We start from the raw sequence: 18,245 nt of genomic DNA on the forward strand, positions 1-18,245 counted from the left end.
GATATCTGCTGCTTACTAACGCCATATTCAGCTGACAAATTGGTTTCTTTTTCTCCTTTCTCTAATCGCAAAATTAACTAGACGCTCCATGAGCGTAAACTGTGCTGCCTGTGGTACGTGTTACACAAAAACAGAAGGCACTGAGTTGGGTGATATTGAACTGCAGCGTTCCAGTAATTTTTTTTTAATTGGGGGGAGGGGGGTGATGTAGACCATTTGAGGGGTCATCCAGATGTCATGCCAGCAATGGCCCTTTGGCTCACACGTTGAATTATTTTGTAATGTCGTGTCCCGTTTTGAGGTCTTTTACTTTTTAAAGCTTTGGTAATAAATTCAGTTTAAAGATAACAAAACACGCTAATGAGTGAAACTCGCTCGTTTCTGCTTTTAAGGGGCTACGTCACTCAAACTGATTTAATTCCATGATTTGGGTGCAGGGATGGCGCAGTGATGAGAGCAGTCGCTTCCCACCAATGTGGCCTGGGTCCGATTCCCAGACTCGGCGTCGTATGTGGGTTGAGTTTGTTGGTTCTCTACTCTGCACCGAGAGATTTTTCTCCCGGTAGTCCGGTTTTCCCCTCTCCTGAACATATGACTTGATTTGTGTTAGTTGTTTCAGTTTACAGTATCCCCAATTAATGCTCCAGCGCTAGAACGACTAGACACTTAATAAGTTGCTTTGCTTTCCTTTTTTTCCCAAAATGCCCAAAAAGTAGAATGAAACATTGCAAGAATCACTCAAAACTGTTGAACAACATAAAAGAAATACTGAGGAAAGAGAAGCATGGATGGATATACATGTACAAAGATTGAAACGGATTACATTTGGGTAATCTTGAAAAAAGTCGGCCCCACGTTTTTAAAAATTATGACAAATCGCCTGGATAAAGGTCATTTGAATTTCGAATTCTTAGCGAAGGATTAATGACAATCGATCGTAAAAACACTAAGATTCTTGGGGAAGGGCACGATGTTCTGTCAGGAGGAAGATGTTAATCACGTGCTAGGCAACCACGAAAGTGCACGTGATCACCTTGCGTCAAGGTTCTTGTTTAAAGGGAATGAAGAATGATAATTAATTGTCGTTTTTGGAGTTACTTGTTAGCCAAGAAACGTACGTCTTTCGTTTTTTAATTTTGTAAATATTAAATTGCAATATAATATTCCACTTGAAGATCGTTACTAAATCTATATTTTTGGGCGTTCATTTGGATGAGAAATCTCACGAAAACCTTTCCGGGCGTAAAATTATTGAAACAAACAAAATATTTGCTATTAGAGGCAAAAAACCTTTTTAATATTTCAATTGCGTGCGTGCAAAGAAAAAAATTCTGCGTGTCACGCTAATAACTTTCTCATCTTTTCTGAAAAACCTAAATTTCCTTGAATAATGAAGGAAGCACAAAATAAAAAAACAAGCTTTCTTTCAAATAATTCTTCACTGTAACAGATCCAATTATTTTTTTTCTGAAGACTCCAGAGTTAAGTACAAAATAAATGTAAATAGCCATACAACAGACCAAGAATGAGATGCGACTTCAGCAAACACAGGTGCATATAAGGCGGACGATTCTTTCAATGAGTTTAAATCTTAAACCCATACAGAATTTGCCATTTGGTTTCAGTGTCGTCCATAATACTACAGTCAGTAAGCTATTAGAATCACAGCTCCCTTTGGTACGGCGAGGCAATTGTTGTCGAAGGACATTACTCGTCGCTTTTAATTCCAGATATTTATTTTTCACCGTCTGTCTTGTTTATCCAACTGAATTCCATTCTTGAGTCCCATAAGGGTACATTTTGATTAATGATTAAAGATCCACTAAAACGCCATTCGCGTTGCAATGACTTCGGCGCCATTGCAGGTTAATTAAATATTCTACTGTGTCCACCGGATAAAATCTATTCATTTCTACTACCCCCTGAAACCTACCAAAAATACGCGCAGAAGACTCTACGCACGAAGACAATACTTAGCAGGGGAGTGAGAGGAAAGACCTATTGCGCAACTTTTCCATTTCTTGACATGGAAAAAAAATTCGCAATACTACCCAGCTCTTACATCGAGTTAAAATTTTTATACAAACTGAAAATACATGAACCTCTAATACTCAGTGCTGATTTCTTGAAAGATTGATTTGAAAATAGTGATTTTATGACAAAGACTCCCAAAATCTATAGAGAAAGATTCTGCTGTATAGAACAAGAAGTCTCTTTTTAAGGTTGATGAAAAAGACTGAAAATCCATTTCTCGGCATATACTACCGTCCATACCTTCAGATTTGGAGCAGACCGCCACAGTGAACAACGCTGCTACAACGAATAACAACATTTTCGTCTTCATATGAACTGCGAATAAGGGCTTCTTCAGTCAATTATATAGCCAAGTTCAAGTTATCTTCATATGAACTGCGAATAAGGGCTGTTTCAGTCAATTATATAGCTAAGTATAACATCTTTTTTTTTTTAGTTACTAGCCAGCTGCCTCTTCCGTGTTTTTGCAGGTTTAGGAGTTGTTTCCACAAGGAAGTTTGAAAAATAACCTTTTTAATAAAAATCGTGACACCGTGTCAATCCATAAACTAAACTTACTGCTGGGTTTCCCAGTGAAACGGAACAGCACTCTTCTGATCAAACACTTGTTTGGAAAAACTGATAGCAAAACATCAAACAACTATTACCTTTTCCGAGAAACACAGACAACTTGAATAGTCATTTTTGCGTCAGTTTCATGAATCGCGCCAGAGTTTACGTTTTTATTGATATAACAGAAATTCAGAATTCGATATTAAACGATCACTAACAATGTGCTCTGATCCGAGACAGCGATCAGTTAGCCGGACTACATGAAAAGGCCATTCCTAATCTTCAACTATTACAAAATCTTCCAACGCTTGCAAAAATAACAAACTGAACAAAGACAACGAACAACTTTGTATCATCTTTTCAAAATATAACCGTCATTGTAAGCGAATGTTAAATTTTAACGTCCTCCGGCAATTGTAACGTATATAAGAGCCTGAGAAAGGTTTTTAGATTAAATTAAACTGATGATGACATGAGTAATGCCGAACATGTCTTTAAAAATTTGGTTCGTGTGTCTTAAATCTATAATTATTATTAACAGGTGTCCGGAAAATGAAGACCGAATGCCCAGAAAACGAAGACCCCCAGAAAAAAAATTACATACAAAACAGCAAATAACAAAACACATCATTCATGTTATTTAAAACAATCGACTAAAAACGAAGACCCCCACAAAAAAAATAAATGACGAGCGGAGAATAGAACACAACATCCCTGTTCATTTCGGTGGCCGAGGAGTCATTTCATTTCATTTCGTTTTCCACATACTTGCATCAGGAAGCCGTACACACTCTCACGTGGCAGTGGCCAGGAACGCAAGAAGACCGCATGAAATATTTGATATCAGCAAGAGAAAATGAGGGACAGGTTCCTAATTTTCTCTTGATATCAGGAATTTTGAGCAGAACTAATAAACAAATATTTCATGAGCGCGCGTTGGCTATAACCAGTCTCATATCCAACAAGCGCAAATGGAATAATTGTTTTATTAAATCTATAAATTCCAAAAATTTGGAAGTACGAAATACGAGCGAAAAAAGCGAGGAAATCCGAGCGAAATCGCAAAAACTTGATGAAGATGCGATGTTGTGTAATACTTTGTGGTCAGACAGACGTAGGCTCATCACAAAAGCATTTCTTGCTTTATCGCGTACTTCTAAACGTCGGAATTGATCCAACCTTTCCACAAAAAAATTTTCTTTTTCTTTTTTGGCTTTATTCAGAGAGAAATTTCGCTTTCCGGGGAAAAAAATTCTAACTTAGCAAAGTTTAGCGCAATCATTTACCATGTAAGGTCAACAAACTAAGGCCTAGTTTGTCGTCGCGCTATCGTCGAATTTAATTCTTTGAAATAAATTCGAGCATAGAGCGACGTCTAAAGCGGATTTAATTCATCTGTTAAATTAAATTCGTCCTAGACGCTTTATCCGTCACGGCTAAAATGTCTTTAAAGCGTCTTCAGTTTATCCGTCGCAGCAGCGTCGCGTCCAATGAAATGCATACATAATTATTTTTGTTCATTATCAATTATACCTCTTTTAATTCCGGCTGAGAAATAAATTCGACCAGATTCGACCCATTAATTTCGACGCGTAAGACCACGGTAGAATTAATGTCGACAGAAGGACGACTTTAATTCCAATTAAATTCGTCTGAATCATATTCGACGATAGCGCGACGTATAAATTAGGCCTAAGGTATATGAGCTGATAACCGAGATTGAGTGAACCAATCAGAGCACGCGAAATGCATTATCCGAGGTTGAGAATTTAATAATACGTGATAACCTCTGATAATACAAATCCCATTCTTACCAAGGACTCTTTATCTCCCATTCCCAGTAACAGAATCCCCGTTCTCAGTGATCAAATCTATTTTCCAACCGAAAAATAAGGTCAATCCCAGCTCCCATTTCAGGCTTTCATGGCCCCCTAGGAAAGGTTTGTAGTGCCTGGGTAATGTGCCAGCCAACGGCTACTCTCTGCTTGGGACGTGTGTATGAGATGCGGTAATTCGCCTGAAACTTCAAACGTGCAACAGTAATGTTGACGTGTTTGGCTACTTTTCGTTCATCATTTTATATTTCTGTGGGGGTCTTCGGTTTTGGTCTTCGTTTTCCACATAACGGCCTGGGTGTGTGGAAAACAAAGACCCTGCAGTAATTCCCATGAAATGACTCGTCGGCCACAGAAGACACTAAGGATATTGTGCCACGGTTTGGCTACTATCCGTTTGTCGTTTTATATTTTTGTGGGGATCTTCGTTTTTGGTGTTCGTTTTACACATACTTGCATGCCTGAAAACCAATACCCTGCAGTAATTCGCCTGAAATGACTCCTCGGCAACCGAAAACAACAGGGATGTTGTGTTAAGCTTTTCTTCTTTCGTCATTTTATATTTTTGTGAGGGTCTTAGTTTTTGGTCTTCGTTTGCCTGGGTGTATGGAAAACGAAGACCCTACCGGGTCTTCGTTTTCTGCACACCCGCCTGTTAACAACAATGATAAGCGGAAATATTGCAAGAATAACAGAGATTTAACAACTGAAATTAAACTAAAGTCAAAGGGGCCCTTGGCAAGCCAAAATTATGGCAAATATTGCAAAAGTCGCAAGGATTTTGTCTGCTAGGATGTAATACGTGTTAGCAAGAGTAACAAATACCGCAAAGGTCGCTACAATAACAAATTGAACAAAGAAAACGAAACGAAATGCAAAGGCGCAAATATAGAAGATATCGCAAAAGTCGCAAGGATTTTGTCTGGAACGGCAAAATGGGTGCAACAGTAACAAGAACAAATATCGCAAAGTCCCAAGAATAAAAAATTGAAAAAATGCAAGGAAACGAAATGCAAAGGGAGCCCCTTTTTTTTGTGTGCAAGGACAAAATGAGTGTTAGCAACAGTGTAACAGTAGAATTATCCCTTATTTTTAGGCAATGAGTCTCTTCATTTTGTCGGAATGCTTGATCAGCCGACAGCTGTATTTAGTGTATTCGCTATTGAGTAGCTTGGGTTTTTTTTTCACCTTGTTTTGCTCCCTTTATCACTATGCAACAACAAAAAAGACAAAACTATTTCAAAAATCATTCGTTTTATATATTTATTCAGTGTTCTCTGCATCCTTCTTTTGGGGTCCTGTACATTTCTCAATGGAAGTATAGGGTTATTATATTATTTTTGGGTCGAATTTTAAGGGTTCGACACATGAAGTTGAGATGTTCCTTGTGTGTCCATCGATTAGTTCAGTTAGTGTTATCACAAGCGAGCTCTTGGTTCAAAACTTATTCCCCTTGGTTTCATGTTCCCTAACATAAAGCTTTAGAAGGAGTCCTGGCACTGAGCTGTTATCTTACTTTGGATTGCAAAATTAGAATGGTTGTACAATTTCGGTTTTAACCAGGGAAACTGAGTTCCGGCTCAGTATGATATTTTTCCAACCTGTTGTTGAGAAACAAGAGTCATATATTAGAGACACCACGGACTTTGTCCGGTTCGTTGAAAACACGAGACTTCTAGACAACACAATAATAGCTACACTTCATGTGTGTTCATTATACTCCACCATCCCACAGGAAGAAGGGATAGACGTAATCTGCCAAACTGCCTCTAAAAGAAACTCCTTCAAATTCAATGGCAGACCCACAGTATAGCAATGGGCACAAAAGTGGCAGTAGCTTTCTCTGTTATTTTTTTTGGCTCACATCGAGAAACAACTACTTTTATGTAGCTCTCATAAACCTATTATTTGGAAAAGATTCATTGCTGTCATATTCTCAGTGTGGACCATAAGCAAACACGAAATCAAAAGCTTTGTTGAATTTGCTAAAAAATTCCACCCATCCTCAAATTCACTTGCAAAATGTCATCTAAACGCACAGTTTTCCTTGATAGTGAAGTGAAGTGAAGTGAAGTTAAGGGAATCTATTAGTCTTTCCCCTCGGGGCTTTTCAGGACTAATTTACAATGCTTTGTGAGGGACTTTAGCCAGACTACTTGTTACGCAGTTTACAATTAATTTTAGGAAGTGAAAGATGTCCCCGTCCAGATAAGGTCAGGCCACAACACCGGGCATTGCGCCTCCTACACTTATCGAATAGTGAGTGGGTGCTTTAACGTCCCATACTATTTAATTAATTCCCAACAAGGGCTATGAGAATGGACCTCCGGTTTACAGTCCTTATCCGAGAACACTTGAAAGTCTAACCATTTGCAGATGTCATTACAAAGGCAGCCCTTTCTTCTCAGTTAGTCTTGAAGAAACTTGGTTCGCGTCGCGTTAAACAAAACACTTGATGTCCAAACTCACTTTAAAGCCACAGAAACGTTCCAATACACGCATTTCTGTTCATGCCACCCTCTCAGCGTTAAGAAGGGTCTCATCAATTGCAAAGGAGAGATATTACGCCTTTTGCGAACGAACTTGATCGAAGAAAAATTCGAGTGATACAAACGAGATTTCCAATCCTTGAAAAACAATATAAAGACATCCAAAAACGTTCTACTCTGTTCGTTACCATCTTCAACCCAGTTGTATACCGAAACTCAAAGAGATCTTCAGTTATGAAAAACTGTATTTTTTTAAATATCTTAAGTCCAAAAACTTGCGCGCATCTTTCCTAAGGCTCCTACTTTCGCCTACTGTAAGGACAAATCTGGCACTCAAGGACTTTTTAGTCAGAGCTTCAATATCTCCTCAAACTTGAAACGCCCTAAACCTAGCAAATTCTAGGAATGCACTGGTTTCCCATGAACATTCTGCGACAAAGCATTACTAAACCCTGACGCACCTGCTATATCTTTAATCGCAAAATAGAAAGACCACGAGCTCTTAGACCACCTCAAGTCGGAGCGCTATTCCTTTCAAAACTAAGCGGAGTTATATACGATAAAGAGGGCCGACAATATCACAGCTACTTTTCATTTAACAGATAACAACACCTCTGAAACTTATAAAATTCAAGTCTTCTCATCTAAAAGTACTGATTTCCTTAAAAGGTTTATTCAGTTGTGAAATGGTAACAACAAAACGGCCTATGGTAATGAACACGGTTTGTTTTAGCCTGGCTCGTGCACACTCGCCTTGAATCTGAGTTTCACAAGATGATTAGTTCTACGTGCCTGATTAAAACAGAAGTCCGTTCGCATACTTTGACAACTATTGGGTTCTTTGTTACCCACTCAACTATCTTTTGCTAAAGTTACTCTTCCTTTCGGCCTAAAATTGAAATTAAAAGGACAAAATGCGTGTCAACAATAATCGCAAAGACATTGTGATCAATATAAATTTAACAAAAATAAAGAAAACATGGGCAAAGGCCGAGGCCCTTCGCAAGCAGCAAATATCACGCATTTTGTCCTTGCAGACAAAATCCTTGCGACGTTTGCAATATTTGCTATATTTGAGGCTTACCAAGGGCCATTTCCATTTCGTTTCGTTGTCTTTGTTCAATTTTTTATTCTTGCGACCTTTGCGATATTTGCTGCTGTTGTTACGGGTTAGATTTTAAGTCGCCAGATATCAATACCTAACTTGTTTTTAAGTTTATTTAGCTCTCCGGAGTACAAGTTCCTTCTTTTTTTCCTCACAGAATGTTAAAGTTCATTTATGCTTTTCAAAGATAACCATTTATGTCATGCCAAACGAAGTGTCTTTAGCTTGTCATGAGTCGGAAAACTAAACTAAGAATATGAAAGCTAGATAGGGTTTGTTTGTTCGTGCAAAAGTTTCGACGAAGGCTGAATTCCCATAAAGCAAACCAAGACGCTAGTTTGAAAGTAACCCAGCTTTACTAACTGATCCTATCGAAGTGGATTTCAGTTTTTTTATAATGTTGCGATATATGCGATTATTGCTAAAGCGCATAAGTGGAAGATGTTTTTATAGGTATGGACGATAGTAAAGCCAAGAAATAGGACCTACTCATCATTATCTTTGTCATTAATTAAACATAAATTAAAAGACACCTTTCTTTTTCTATAAAGCAGTATCTTTCTCTATAGATTTTGCCTCTTTGTCATAAAATCATCATTTCCAAAGCAATCCTTCAAGGCAATGAGCACTGAGTATTGAAAGTGCATTGTATATATTTACTAGTTACCTATGAAAATTTGAACTCGATGTAAGAGGTAGTATTGCGAATGAATAGATCTTCGTCTTCTATTTACATATAACCGTTAAAAGACACCCTTCTTTCTCTATAAAAGAGAATCTTTCTTATAGATCTTTGCCTCTTAGACATATGTTCATCGTTTTCAAATCAATTCTTCACGATGCTCTATTTTCGAATTCCCCGCGATACATTTTGTTTGCCCCCCAAATTTTGCATAAACTATTGTTTTCAAATGCTTTTGGGAACACTGCATATTCCCAAGAACATTTGAAAACAATGGTTTAGGCAGAATTTGGGAGGCAACTGAAAGTGTCTGATGGGGAATTCGAAAATAGAAAATGTAAAGGCCATGTTACACGAGGCAATTTTTCTTGCAATTCGCATCAACAAACGTTGCGTTGGGAGTTGCGAAAAAAGTGAACGACCCTTTACTTTTCCCAACGTTGTGAGACAAGTTGCTTGCGTGTGACATCCCCTCTGCAACTCGCAGAAAGACTGGTGAAATGTAGAGCATATTGGGAAACATGTATTTTCAGTGTATTTTAGAATATTCAACATTAAAATTTCGTTTTCACTGCCATCCTTTCCTAAGATATTCCAATCATGAACTGAAGTGAATAACTATTTTCTAACATCATAGCGAGGAAACAAAAGCACAGTAACATTCGAACATACTACATGTCTTCAAGATGCAGTCTCTTTTGAATTGAGGACACTGCATAGGCGCCTTTCCAATTCGTCAAGAACTAGGGTTTTTTTCACCCTTTTTTACCTTAATTGAAAGACGACAAAATGAAATTCTATTCGGACCGAGTCAGAAAAACCAAACCTTTATTAAACCCCACTGGACGGCCAAACCGTGATGTCACTCAGAGAGTTGTGACAAGATCTGCCGTGACAGTATATGACGTGAGAATAATCTTGTCACTCACGGAAACCTCTTTCTGTTACAGATAGTCCTGCAGTGTACCAGCTCGAGCCATTGTTGCTTCTTCCCTTACGCTTCTCTGTCATACATAGAAGCCATACGTTTTGGCCCAATCTCGCATCATTGCAATTTCCGAGTCGTAAGAAGCCTTGCCTACAGGAGGTTGTTTCATTGGAGGAATGTCGAAGAGGCTAGGCCAAGCGTCCGTTCAGGCCGCGGATACCATGATCCTCGACTCGTATAGTAGTGCACTGACAAAGACGTTGTTCGTTTTACCTCTGTCCATATACCAGTTGGTTGAAAAGAATCTGCATTTTAACGCAATTCCGTCACAGTTCCCTGCAACTCCATCACCAACATCCTTCAAGCCGTTGCTATTTCAAAAATCGGTGATTTTCAGGATCAGAGATTAACATTTCCCGTTAATAAGGAGCTGCGCACAGAAGCAATGGGGCAGGTATGACACGTGTGGTCTTTAAATCGGACAAAGAAACTATTTCAACTCCAGCAGTGTTGGCAACATAGAGACTACATACATGATTAGACACTCTTATTCTTCGGCCATTTCAACTTGAGTAAAAAAAAAAAACAAACAAACTGCGGTTATAAACATAACGAGATATCGCATGTTGTAAAGCTTTTTATGAACTTGACGTTTCGTATGCTCCAACATACATCTTCAGAAGTAACGGTTACCTAAAGTACAAATGAATTTAAACATGAAGACTAATACCAAATAAGGAAAGTAATGACAATGAAAATAAACAGACCTAGTTAAATCTGCTTGAAAAAATATAAATGGCTAGTAGAGAAGAAGTTTCTCACTGCCAACATTTTCATTAAGCGCTGGTTTTAACCCGTGAATCAACAAGGTTTCCTTAATTTTACAATGTATATCAGACTGTCCAGTGGCTAAGATGTCAAAGTGATCACATTTAATCCTGTGGCCTGTTTGGGTCATATGATCAGCAATGGCAGAAGAATGGCTGTTACTCGTCAGCGCTCTGAAATGTTCCCTTTTCCTGTCTTGTAATCGACGTTTTGTTTTCCCGATATAGTAATCATCACAAGGATAGCTGCTGGGATTGTCTGGCTTCTCCGGCTTCTTTTGACAAAACCGGTACTGTTAATTGGGTCTTATTCGGTTCCATTTCATTTCCCGTACGTAATAATCAAGAATTCTCTCATCCCGCCATAAAAATCCTGAACTTCCCGCTTCCCGCCCACTTCTAGATGTCCCGCATCCCACCTGCAAATCTCCTTTCATCCCGCATCTCGCGAGAGAAAAAAAGGCTTATCCCGCATCCCGCCAACCCTGTGTTAGGCCCTCATAAAAATACTTGTCAAAAACACATGTCGTAAGTCCTGATTAAAAGCTGTAGTAATTTCTGCTTCAATAATATATTTCGGAATAGAATTCTATAGCTGTGGTGCAAAAGTGGAGAACGCAGGACCAACATACATTGGGGATAGGCACTTATTTTGAATGGTTAGTTTTCATGTAAGGTTAGGGACACTGGCCGAATTTTTGTAATTAGGGTTAAGCCCTCAATTAGAATTTTGCACTTATTTAAATCGGTTAGCATTTCAGGAGGTGTATGAAAACTGCAGACTGTCTACAAATAGCGCTGATAAACAGTATTTGAATCTATAAAGCACCCATTTCAAATAGCGCAAAGAGAAGCAGTATTTAAGCCTAAGCACCCATTTTAAAACGGTTTGCTTTTACTGTGAGTTAGGGTTAGTCTGCCGTCTGCAAGATTCCAGGTAAGGGATTGGCATGCATTGTAGTGGAGTAATCAGTTATTTGCAGTGTTTAGTCTAAAACAACCTTTGTCTTGGTTTTTGGGTTAAGAATATTGGTTCATGGTTGGTGGAAGTAAATCAGCATTTCCTCACATTTAGGATAAAGGTGTTTAGTTTGTAAAGAAGCTGTGGTGCTGTGTCACTGTGGAAGTGAAATGGAGAAAAGGTTTATCAACGGAAAGAAATTTGAAAGCTGATGTGTCAAGTGTTAGCCCTTCGTCGGAGCTAAACCCTTCTCTGTCTTTCACAAGTAGGACTACTAAAATTAATTTACCTCTACAGATCCAGAGGTAGAGGGTTCAAGATCAAGTTCTGGTGAGCATACAGAAAGGTCTTGAGAAATAGGAAATGTCGGTGAGAAGTGTTATGTGGAAGTTGTGGGCATAAAGGGGGGGGGGGGGGGGAAAGATGTGTGAAAGAAGGGTGGGGCAGGATAGAGATACTGGAGAGGATCAGGGAGGGGTAGGTGAGTAGAAGAGAGTAAAAGATGTCCAGTTCTTTTTTAGACCCGCTAAAAAACCGAGCTTAACTACAGCCCCCCCCCCCCCCCAAAAAAAAAAAAAAAAAAAAATCTCTGTTTTAGACATTTGATAAAAATAAAACCAGTTTTAAAAAGTCAAACTGGTTAAAAAAAAATGAACCGCTTTAAAGAAAATTAAACCAAGAAAAAAATTAAACCACAACAATATATAAATGGTAGAGTAAGTGATGAAATCGATTAATCCATTTAGGTAGATATTAAATTGTAGTCAGACCTTAGCAAGATATAGGCGAAAGTTAATAGTCGCTTGAGAAGTGTGTTTATCAGTTTCCTTTGATGATGATAATAAAAATTAAAAATTACTATCGTACTCCCTACAGCAACTTCATTTTCCAGGGGCACCCAACGTCAATTTTCGGAAAATATCTGTTCGGAAGGCGATTTGAGATCTAGAATTTTCGAAACATTTGTTGTAAAATTTCTTGCTTGCCTCCCTGTCCTAGGATTTTCGAACGTCTAAAACATGGTATAATTGCCCATTTCTAACGGATTTTTGTCATAAAAAGGTCGCCTAGAATTTTCGGGAGCCTTTTTTCTGGCTGAAATTTTCGAAAAGGTAAGTTTTGATCCGTATAATTTTCGGATCACTAGACTTTCAGCTAGGAAATCCGACCAGATCAAATTTTTTTAGGGGATAAAAATATGCCTATATCTACCGTTTAAATACTAAAATACGTTTAACAATGCTATGTTTAAGTGGTTTTGAACTATATTCTCGTTGGGTGCCCAGGGCTAATTTTCAGCTGGAACCTATTGCTATTTGCAACTTATCTTAACCGCTTTTGGTTTTCGGCAGGCATTGAGAAAACTAGAGCAAGTGCCTCTGGGTCATAAGAAAATGGAGTAGATAAAGCAGTTTGACATGGAATTACAAAGAGCGTTGAGTCGGCTTAAAATGAAAATGAAAATGAAAATGAAAATGAAATGAAATGAAAGAACCAAATGAAATGAAATGAAATGAAAGAACCAGGTAGTCTTCATCGTCACATGTATATCTTTGGTAGAACAGTAAAGGAGAAGAACTTTTCAAACTTTGACTTTTAATTTTTCAACGAATTCTTCATTGACTATATAATATATGCATTATTAAGCTGGGCTAGGGTAAAATTGTATGAAAATAAAAAAAAATACTAAAATTTAATATCATTTTTCAACTTATATCATTTTACTATATATTTTTTTCATCCAGTCGTTTTTCCACCAAATCATTTTTAGATTAGTGAAACTAAATCTTTCCATCCAATCACCAGTCGTGTATAATTCATAATACTTTTGGGTGTGATAATGTTCATTCGTAACAGTAATTCAACTCCCAAACTTGAGGCCGACGTGACGTGTGACACTCCGTTACAGATGGCAACTTCGGATATTCTCAGCAATAATGTTGAACCCGGTAAATGAAGATTTCCGATTACAGATACATCTTTGATTGTGACGTTACGTTCCCATGTACCACGCTCTCGACCGTTTCCTGCATCAACGTCATGAACACCCATTTATTCCGTGCCCGCCTAGTTCTGTCAAATCGAGGTTTTTTCTGTTATATCACTGTAACTCTACATATGAGCGAGCTACAGTGATACCTTCTCGGAATTTTGCCAAATTCCCTGCGGCATTTGCCGCCTCGTCAGCCTCGCGTCTTCTCTCAGCAGACTCGTTGGCAATAAAATAATTTCGTAAGATTTTATCACTTTGCATTGCGTACTCGCAGACCACAATGATACAGGGGCCGCGGGAGAGGGAGGGGCTGAGGGGACTATAGCCCCCCCTTTTTTCCTATGGTTAAGCTATGTTTTCTCCTAAACCTCTTCCCCCACCCCTCACCCTTTTGTAATCCATACCAAAACCTAGCCCCCCCCCCCCCCCCCTCTTCCTTATAGGGAAGATATCTTTTTACAAACATTGCCTTTGTTATTCAAATTTGCCAACCACAGGAACAAAAGACCTTTTGTTTCGACAGCCAATGAGGCTCTGGTTGGCACATTAATGACAATAGGTGACGTCAACGGTATCTTCCCTATTCCTCATAATCGACAAGTCTGAACTGTGTAAGAATGTTTAACGAAAAGGGAAAACAGACTCTTTCAGATTCACTCTTTTATTACACCTTATTCAGTTAGTGTGAAGTACAAAAATTATTCCTAACACCTGACTACTATAAAGTGCTTCACATAATGCATAGATTAGGGACCTCTACTGTTTCTTGCAAGTTATCATTTGGCCGGAGACGATATCGGGTTTGGTGATCTCTTCTAGGATAGCGAGTGGTCTTAAGAACATTTTTCAGGAAACAGCCGGATTTCACGGATATTAATTGCAAGTTCCTCATTTTCAGTCATGAAGTGTCTAATTGAAAAACCTTAAAGTGATAAAAATTCTTTAAAAAAAAGTCCAATTCTTTAAGCTATGTAAGATAAAAGCATTTAAAGTGGTAGACAACCAGCGAGGCTGCCGATATCCGTCACGTTTACCGGCAAAGTCAAGAAAGCCAAGCCAAGCGATGACCTCATGATACTATACTATATACGTTCGTGCAGTTCTTAGCATTTTTTGCAGAACGACAACTGGAAATGTCCTAGTTAACAGTTTTACAAAGAATGTGCGCATTTGAGTTAAAGTCCTTTTTAGCCGACCTGCATAATCAGATGTTTAACAGGACTTATGTTAACAGAAATTTCACTGATGACAGAGGATGCCTTTTTCAGGATGATTTACACTAGCGATGTTGGCATAAGCCAAGGCAACATACCCACTCCCAACTATAGATGTAAAGCGCCCTTGTAGAGCCTTTTACTATGATTTCGCTCTTCGCTAAGCAACTAGTTTCCTATACGTAGACGCAATAACCTGCCATGGGAGATTAAGCAAAGACTACAGCTAAGGCAACGAAAAAGTCATTTCAAAGTATAAGTTAGCGCTATTGCAAGTATTTCGTGATAATTCCGTCTTGTTCACCTTGAACAATACGGGCGAACTATCGTGAATTTAAACTGGATGGGTACGAACGGTTTTAAAGTAAAGATAGCAAATAAATCATGATTCATTGTCGTATGTTCACGTTGTTGCAGAAACCTAAAATTTGGTGATTTCACGATTCACGGAAATGAACGGAAATTGGTGCTGCCATGTGCAGCGCGATAATTTCTCCATTTTTAACTAAGAATATTCTTGTTTTATGCCGTTGCCATAGCCGTCGTCTTTGCTTAAACTTCCTACTAATTCAGACGCTACTGAGCCAGCGTCTGTTACTTTCGTTAATGTTTGCGTCGCTAGTGACACTGAATTATATGGTTACAAGAATTTTGATTTTGTAAGTAGATGATCTTAATGTAGACCACTCACCAACCCTTCTTATGCTTAACACGTTTCTCACTTATCGCACATACAAGAATCCACTGTAGGAAGATCTCCGGTAATTCATATTTCCGTTGTCAATAACACGTCGAATTCGCTGCCAACATGGATCGCTGTTGTAAGTTGGCGCTCTGACAGTAACGCATCCCAAGCTGGTTATTCCCGGATGAAGGCCCATTGCGTAACGTCCTTTGCGGGTACGCTGTGTGTAACCATAGTAACCAGAGTTGTCCTCTTTCTTGGGGTAAAGATTGTACCAGTCGATTCTGTACTGCGGATTTGTGTACCTTTTTCCAATAAGATACTCCCCACGAGGTGTTGGTCCTCCAAAACGGTCATCCCGTGTCTCTCTCGGTGCTTGAGTTCGGCATGTGGCAGAATCTCTACCCCTAGGTGAAGGAAAATCACATCACTAATGAAAACATTTCCTATGTCGTTATTTTTTCAGTATCACGAGAGATCACGCGAACGCTTCATTCAAAGTCTTTTTTACCATTGTCGACTAGACACTCTTCTTCTTCTTTTTTTTTTTTTTGCAGTGCTGAAGTTGCTTAAAGGCAACAAACACTGATTTGACCCACGACTGAGCTGAATAAAAGGCACGAGAATGGACCTGATTTTCCATTACAAATCGTTTTGCATTCTTGTCTTCAAAGGATTTTTCCATCGCATAGAAATTTGCGACCTCAACTCAATGGCCCATGGCAATCACAGATCAGTCGCTTGCCCGTGCCTGACTCGACAAAATGTGACTGTGCTACGCAGAAAAACAAAACAAAACAAAACAAAACTTCGACGCGAATATAGCAAAATACCTTTGTTTTTGGTGGACAGATTCATTTACGTGACGGAAAAAATTTTAAGCGTTCTTTAAAGCTAAAGCGCTCCGTTGACATTTGAATTGTTTCGACTTTGCAAAAGGTAGATGGGTATCAGATCATATGCGGGACCAACACTAAGATTCTTTATATAATTTAGAAGAAAGTGTCCGCAAAAGGTCAAACCCTGGTTAATCCGGGGCAATTTTGTAGGCTTGAATCCTATAGTTTACTTACTTTCTGCATGTTAAAGTGTTTCGGTTTCTGTAGGATGTGCACACGACTGCATTTCGGTTCCGTCTTGGACCTCCAGCGGGACTAAAAGTGAATCATAAATGTCACTGGTTCAGTACAGCGCTCAATCAAGCAATGCTCATTTCTCATTTTTTTTCTTAAATATTACCATATTTAAAACTTGAATTAGCTGGAGTAGAGTGCTTGCGCTTTGTGAATTTCTTGTCCAGAACACGCTGGCCCTGGTAACGTCTGTATCATACTGTCTCTATTTTCGCTGATGTACTTAAATTGAGGCCCTCCATTTGCACATTTGTGACTCAAAGGCTTAGAGCCTTCGTATGAAAAATTGTATGAAGTCGGATGCAGTTGTGTGACTGTGCCCTTTATCTCTCTAAGTGGTGGTTAAAATGAGTTCAAATTCTGCTAGTGCCCTTAGTCTCTCCCTCTCTTATTTAAATTTCGGTTTATCCTGTGCTCAATTTGAGAGCACTTTGAAAATTATCCTGAATAGGATATCCCAAACACCAATGGAGGGTCACTGATGTCTTCGGAAGGCGAGAGGAGCCCCTGCGTTCACTCAGTTGCAAAAAACAACAACTACAAATTGCTAACGCCCTTCAAGAAGGCTTGCCAAAATAAGATAAGTCAACCAAAAAAGAGAATTTAATTAATGTGCGTTGTTGACTTACTACTGACCTTGATCCCCCACCCGTTGAGGATTGCCTTCGCCTTCTTCTTCCTCCAAACAGCCAAGAGGACACCGGGCTGACTAACATCGCCAGCAACAAAAACGCCAAGAACACTTTAAGGTTCATTGCTTCAGTGCTGGAGAAAGGAAAATTTGATTCTTTTCAGTTCATCCTGAGTTGGATTATTTTGAAAACACTACACTAGGCGTGCTTTTGTAACCTAGTGATTGTCCTAAAATGATTGAACTACAAATACACACTTAATGGTTAAAGGGGTTTAGTTTCTAAACAAACTGTGGTGTTACGTTGGTGGGGAAGTGATATAATAAATTGACCACAGTAGAGAAATTTGAAAGCTCCCAAACTTTGACTGATCAATTTACCATATCAACCCAGTTGACAAGCCCGTATCTGTGTGATAATACTGAAATGACCACTCCCCATAGGGGCTTCTCAGTGTCAATCAAACACAATCAACGAAACGACAGAACAGAACAACAACTGTTAGCGAGAGGCATACCAGTTGGCTATTTACAATTGCAGTTGAAAAGTTGAAAGAGGGACTACTTAGATTAAGTTCAACGCAGTGCCGTCCTTTCGCAATACGCAAGTTTCCAGGTCCAATCATGGCCAAACCCCAGTGATGCTTATAAATAGGTCGGCATGCACGAGAATTTCCCACCGGCAAAACGCAAACTAGCAGGCAAAACTTACCCAAATGTGTTGTCCGATCTGCAGCGCTACTCTTCAGTGCTGTGTTGCTTTCAGCTTTATCGCTGAAATTTAAACCTTAATTTAAGTTATGACGTTGTCATTTCAAGTGTCATGCATGAGGCGATTTTGGTATTAAACCATTGTATTACTATTTCAGCGTTTAAGAGTTTCAGCTCTGCCAGAACACAAATACCAAAAGATATGGCGTTAGCGACAACCAAAACATTACTTTGGCACTAATTATTAGGTTAACATCTACTTATTTATAAGTAGACTCTCTTTGTGTCTCTCATCACAAGATATATTCACTGACACAAGATACACACCATTGAGGACATAGGTATGTTTCCGGCACAGTGCTCTCACATAACGCTTATAAAGGGCGATATTTAAGCAACAGCTCGAACAACATAATTTGTTGAGGTCTTTCTACAGAACGAGATTGAAAAGGTACTGTCAGTTTT

At 38.9% G+C, this 18,245-nt stretch overlaps 2 protein-coding genes across 2 annotated transcripts in view; both read right to left on the bottom strand.

Moving 5' to 3' along the window:
• LOC138021474 (uncharacterized) overlaps positions 1 to 2,434 on the bottom strand; it is a 9,256-nt gene extending 6,822 nt beyond the window's left edge. The window contains exon 1 of the mRNA XM_068868357.1: positions 2,275 to 2,434. Coding sequence (XP_068724458.1) covers positions 2,275 to 2,344 — 70 coding nt within the window. The 5' untranslated portion in view covers positions 2,345 to 2,434. The remainder of the gene's footprint in view (positions 1 to 2,274) is intronic.
• An 11,620-nt stretch (positions 2,435 to 14,054) lies between these two features.
• On the bottom strand, positions 14,055 to 17,910 carry LOC138019233 (uncharacterized). The gene is made up of 4 exons (XM_068865953.1): positions 17,782 to 17,910; positions 17,075 to 17,203; positions 16,379 to 16,459; positions 14,055 to 15,712 (listed from the first exon to the last, which is right to left on the bottom strand). The coding sequence occupies exons 2-4, from the start codon at positions 17,191 to 17,193 to the stop codon at positions 15,343 to 15,345; spliced, it is 570 nt and encodes a 189-aa protein (XP_068722054.1). The 5' UTR covers positions 17,194 to 17,203; positions 17,782 to 17,910; the 3' UTR covers positions 14,055 to 15,342.
• Between the last annotated feature and the right edge of the window lie 335 nt (positions 17,911 to 18,245).

The sequence above is a fragment of the Montipora capricornis genome, chromosome 10 (assembly GCF_036669925.1).
Source record: "Montipora capricornis isolate CH-2021 chromosome 10, ASM3666992v2, whole genome shotgun sequence".
Taxonomy (NCBI): domain Eukaryota; kingdom Metazoa; phylum Cnidaria; class Anthozoa; order Scleractinia; family Acroporidae; genus Montipora; species Montipora capricornis.

Bases quoted from the DNA above. Each gene is read 5' to 3' on its own strand.
- LOC138019233 (XM_068865953.1), bottom strand. From the start codon at position 17,193: ATGAACCTTAAAGTGTTCTTGGCGTTTTTGTTGCTGGCGATGTTAGTC. The intron at 16,460-17,074 runs GTCAGTAGTAAG...ATTCACTTTTAG, and splicing joins TCAACGGGTGGGGGATCAAG to TCCCGCTGGAGGTCCAAGAC. The intron at 15,713-16,378 runs GTAAGTAAACTA...TCCTTCACCTAG, and splicing joins AACACTTTAACATGCAGAAA to GGGTAGAGATTCTGCCACAT.